Here is a 5,134-nt window from a genome sequence, read left to right on the forward strand (position 1 = left end):
TACACCAGGAGCCAAAGTTCGCTTTCAGGAAATCAGATCCCCAACTATCAGTGGTTGTAGGATTAAGCTGTAAAAGGATTCATACACCGCTAGTTGGCAGTGTTGTGCATATATTGTACATGAATTATCAGCTAGGAAGTGTCAAATTGAACTTGTGCTTTAAAATCAGCTTCCGCTAGTTTTTCTATGACATAAGCGTTTCTGAAGTTGCAGACCTAAATATTTACATAGGCGCTTTAGAAATTGCGGAGCTAATTTTTGAATTAGTGCTGCCCACCACTGCTTAAATGTATTTTAGTTATTTGAAAGAAAAGAGAAAATGTACCTGCAGGATCTGGTAAGCCACAGAGCAGTTGCTAAAGAGGGCCACCATGCACTTGATGCATTGATAGGCCCGTTTCTGATAGTGGTTCTTGGAGCGCTGGATGGTGTCAAACAGCCCATCTCTGTCATCAGGAATACCTTTAAGCACATTGTGGATCCTAAAAGAGAAAAAGCAGAAAGCTCAGGAATGATGCCATTTAAAAATCAAAGCAGAATAACTGTTCCAGACTGACCTGTGTGTTTGCCACGAGTCCTCGATCAGCAGGATCTGTAGCAACAAGTCCAGYTAAGGCCTAAGCTCGTATGTGTAGGAATATGCCACCTGAAAGTAAAAAGGAATCCCCTTGTTTCAACCACTGCTCTCAAAACACCAGGTCAACCTGTTGGTGGATGATGGTTCTGGGGTTTACCTGCCAGAGCAGCTCACTGAGAACRGTGGAGGAGAACTGAGGGTTCTCCCAGCAGCAGAAACGAAGCAGCTTCACCGTCTCCTCAGAGTTGCTGCAATCCTCAATGATCTTTTTCACGTAGCTCGTCCTTACAAACAGGATCTCAGCCACCAGCTGCTGCACAGGCATGACTGGAGCCGTCAGATTCGGGTCCCCATARGGGTTTTGAAGGGGAGGGTTACCTGAAGGTTAAAGAAGGAAGAATTTGAAGCATTCTTGGTCAAATTGTCTGTCGTTTATGAATCACATGAACCCTCAGTTCCAAGCTATGCTAACAGCACAAAGCTCAGAGTTGGCTGCTGTGTCAGTCACTGAATCCTGAGCAAGGATGTCAATCATCACTGGGCTGTAACATCATTCATCCACAGATGATCACCTACCGTTGATGGAGGACTGCATGCGTGAGGAGACGTCACAGCAGCGCACCAGCTGTGACACCACAGTGTAAAGCTTGCCCAGCTCAGCGTACTGGTATTTAATGGGAGGGCCGGGACCCTCGTCCAGAGCCACCAACATAAAGGTAGCAGGGACGTTGAGCTTCAGCAGCTGAGTCTTTTCTGCAAGGCCTGTGTGTTGTTGAAGGAATGAGAGGAAGATCAGTTTAAGATCAACAAGTGAACGGCTGTAGAGGCAAAGAGAGAGGAGGCTTCTTACCCAGGTTGGCATACATGACAAAGAGGTTAAAGTACTGCTGCAAGTGTCGGCCATGTTCAGAAACCTCTCTTCTGAGCAAGTTCAGTACCGCTCTCAACAAGTGGTCACTAAGGCTCAGGTTATCACAGCCCTGATTCACACAAATAAAAAAACATATATTTATACCAGAAAACTTGCTCCTTTGTTCACATCTCAAGGTTTAACACCAACCTGAGCTGAGGGTCCAGGTGAGGCAGTGGGGGAGGGGCAGGGCCCGTCTTGCAGGGAGAAGTGGGCGATGAAGACTATGAGCTTGGCAAGCGCTCCACGAACCTCAGCGCTCGGGCACTCCAGGAGGTACTCAGAGAAGCGGTTAGGGTAAGCGAACAGAACGTTGTGTGCAAACCAGTAGCGTACATTCTTACTGTGTCTCAGCAGGATGCAGAGGGCATCATACCTACAGAGGAAACAATGAGATTACAGACGAGAGCAACGCAAAACTCCAAAACCACAGGAAGCAGAGCTCACCAGTCGCTGGCAGGACCCCGTACAACCTTCTTGGTATGAAAACCTGTGCTGAAGAGGAAGCGAGCAGCCAGCTGAGCGCTGATCATAGCTATCTCCTCTGCCTCTGGCAGAAGATGGTCCTGTCCTGTTTGTGAAGAAAACAAGAAAATACACTGTAATTTGCTCAGTTTTCTTCATTATTATAAAATTACATAAAAGCCCAACAGGAAATAACTGGATTTTATTCAGTGACGAATGAAATCGTAATAATAAACTGTCAAAAAAATAAATAATCTGAATTAACTTGTCTTTACGAAAACATCAACATAAAACACATTAAATGCTTAAAATATAAATGACACAAAAATCAAACTACAATCTATCATAAATTCATATAGATTGTTCTTTTGCATGTGTTTTGATGGATTTTAAATCTAATTTTGATGTTGATTTTTGTATTGACATTGTTTCTTTTCATTATTTTTATTTGAGTGGCTATTTTTATTTTATTTTTTACTGCTGTGTCTGATTTGACTGGGAGGGTTTTTACCCTTCCCTTGCATGTGAAATATCTCATTTTTAATTGTTGTGTTCTTTTGTGTGTTAAATCAAATCAAACTAGCTGTATAATTTTCTTGTTTGCAGCATATTGAACACAGTTTAAAATAAAAATCTCTGTTTTTGGATCAAACAGTTGTTTGCACTTTTATTTTTTCGGGGGGGTTTATTAGTTATGTCTCCTTATTTGGGCATTTCAATTATTTCTTTATAAATGTAAACATCTTCTGAATAAAGTTGAACATTCGTTATTATCATACATACAAACTGTAAACTAGCTAAATAAAATGTGCAGTTTTTCCTCTTTTAAGGATGTAATTTATGAAGGCAAAAAAATAAATAAATAACTAAATAAATAACTAAAAAGCACCCATTTTTGCTATTTTTCGTCTCACCAAAAATAAAGATCCATTAGAATAAAAAGCTAATTAAAAGTTATAAAAATGTTGGGTCATTTGGTCAGTCAGTGCCTTGTTATCTAAAGGTTTCCTTAAAACAAATAAAAACACCTATAGTGCTGTCCCGACTGGTCGACGTCATCGGTTACGTCGGCTGCATAAATACGTCGACACGCACAACATACCGTCGACACGTCGTTTTACGTGAATACGTCGAAAGAGGAGAAGGCAAAGAACATGGCGACACCCGGTCCGAGCAGTACACGTGACGACTTCGATGACAGAGTTCAGCCAAGGAAACGTCCAAAGACGTCGAAAGTGTGGAAGTATTTTAAGCCGAAAGAAAAGGGCTTGGTTGGTTGTTCACTCTGCAAAATGGAGWTAGCCTACCATAGTAGCACTACCGCAATGAACGAACACCTGAAGCGCAAACATCCTGGTGTTCTGCTCGAAGATGAAGGCAGGAGGAAAAGTGCAGAATTGTAAGTCCTCTTGTTATATTGCTTTTTGGCGTTAACGTAATGTATTAAGAATAATAACGTTGGCAGCAACAGTCTCTGTGGTCCTTTTCTGATTGTTAGCATCGACGTTGTCCTCAACAGAGAAACTGAAACTTACACACTTCAGGCAGAAATGTTTTTACATGCAGTGGGCAGTGTTGCTTTCACAAAACAAACAAACAAAAAAAAAACATTAAGGTGTTTCTTTTTCTCCACCTTCTCCTTGTTTACCAAGGAGTTTGCCATTAAAATCTTGACAACAKCGTGATTTATACATCGTTTTATGCCTAAYATTTCCATAAATTCTTTTTTAACGGCTGTTAACAGTATTTTCTCATTTATGGATTGATATCGAATTGATAGAAAGGGAGATCCAAAATCCTTTCCATAAAAATATTTGCCTCTAATGTGTTAAGAAAACTAAATAAAGACAGGAATTTCAATTAGAAAAGATTTTTATATTTATATTTTGTAAATTAGTCTTTATATTACTCGATCAACAAAAAATAATCGTTAATGAATCAAAATAGTCGATAGACTAATCGAATAATCGTAAAAATAATCGTTAGATTAATTGAGAGAAAAATAATCGTTTATGACAGCACTAAACACCTGTCACAACTTCAGAAAAAAAAGTGTAAATCACATATTTACTTGAGGAACAAAGACTGAATACATTTTTTAAAGTTTTACCTTTTGAAGTTATTACCACATGCTGTTTTATAGTAACAACTTTACAAATACTTTTTTCCCCTGTAAAATACTGAGCTGTGAACTAATCAACAACTGACTTGTGATTAATACGGCCAACCAAGAGGCAGGGCAGTTATCTGCAGTACGTAGTTTCCTAATCCACAGTAATGCAGACTAAAAGTGTTTAAATGTAATATTTAACACAAGAAGATTAGTATAATTAATAACGATAGCTGCTGCATCTCAAGAAGAACCACTTTGAAATCCAAATGAACAGAGATATGATGTGAAATTATTCAGTGTTCCAAAGATCAAAGAGTCTCACGGGGGAAGAAGTAGAGAACAATCTGAACTGGAGGAGGGATGTGATTCTGTTCATCCAGAAATACATTATTTTAAAATGAGCTTTAAACTTTGTTATTCCTTCACATTTAATAATGATGATCTGTTTGCTTATTTTACCATTTGTTGTATTATGCACTGAATAACATTTGCCAGATCTCCCTTTTAAAAAAAGTGACTCAACTCCAATGGGACTCGCTTGATTAAATGTAAACATAAAAAATAGCAACAAGTACCGTATTTTTCGGACTATAAGCCGTGACTTTTTTCCTGAACTTTGAACCATGCGGCTTATAGTCCGGTGCGGCTTATACGTGGATTTTTTTCTTCAGCCACCAGGGGGCTCTTATGCTCCATTTGCTTCAACCACTCACTTCAAAAAAAGAAAGGAAAAAAAAAGAAAAAAGCGATCCTTCCAGAGCCGACTGTTGACCAGGAAGCAGCGATTTAAAGATGGTCAATGGCCAAAAACTCATAAAGGGGATAAAACAGACATTTTTCACGGTGGAATCTGACTGATAAAAACTTTGGAGCTTAATCCAGGACCAGTTTGTGGATAAACGTTGAGTGAAGAGCTGCTGACTTTTTTGTTCCTCATTGCCCACCGCAGCTTCAGAGCCAGCATTACCCCGGGAGGACAACAGATACCACTGTGTGACGCAGCTTTTCTCAGCTTGTTTAACTCAGACACTGAAGAGGAGGATTTCAACGGTTTCAGTGCGCCGGAGGA

At 39.7% G+C, this 5,134-nt stretch overlaps 1 protein-coding gene across 6 annotated transcripts in view; it reads right to left on the reverse strand.

Moving 5' to 3' along the window:
* Positions 1-5,134, reverse strand: part of LOC106536854 (probable ubiquitin carboxyl-terminal hydrolase FAF-X) — a gene marked incomplete at its 5' end in the record, with an annotated part of 19,891 nt that overhangs the window by 4,363 nt on the left and 10,394 nt on the right. For all 6 annotated transcript variants that reach the window (XM_014034196.1, XM_014034193.1, XM_014034195.1 and 3 more), the window contains 7 exon segments: positions 326-482; positions 558-646; positions 735-955; positions 1,154-1,339; positions 1,428-1,557; positions 1,638-1,863; positions 1,935-2,058. In XM_014034196.1, coding sequence (XP_013889650.1) covers positions 326-482; positions 558-646; positions 735-955; positions 1,154-1,339; positions 1,428-1,557; positions 1,638-1,863; positions 1,935-2,058 — 1,133 coding nt within the window.

Source organism: Austrofundulus limnaeus, unplaced genomic scaffold (genome assembly GCF_001266775.1).
Source record: "Austrofundulus limnaeus strain Quisiro unplaced genomic scaffold, Austrofundulus_limnaeus-1.0 Scaffold2006, whole genome shotgun sequence".
Lineage (NCBI taxonomy): Eukaryota > Metazoa > Chordata > Actinopteri > Cyprinodontiformes > Rivulidae > Austrofundulus > Austrofundulus limnaeus.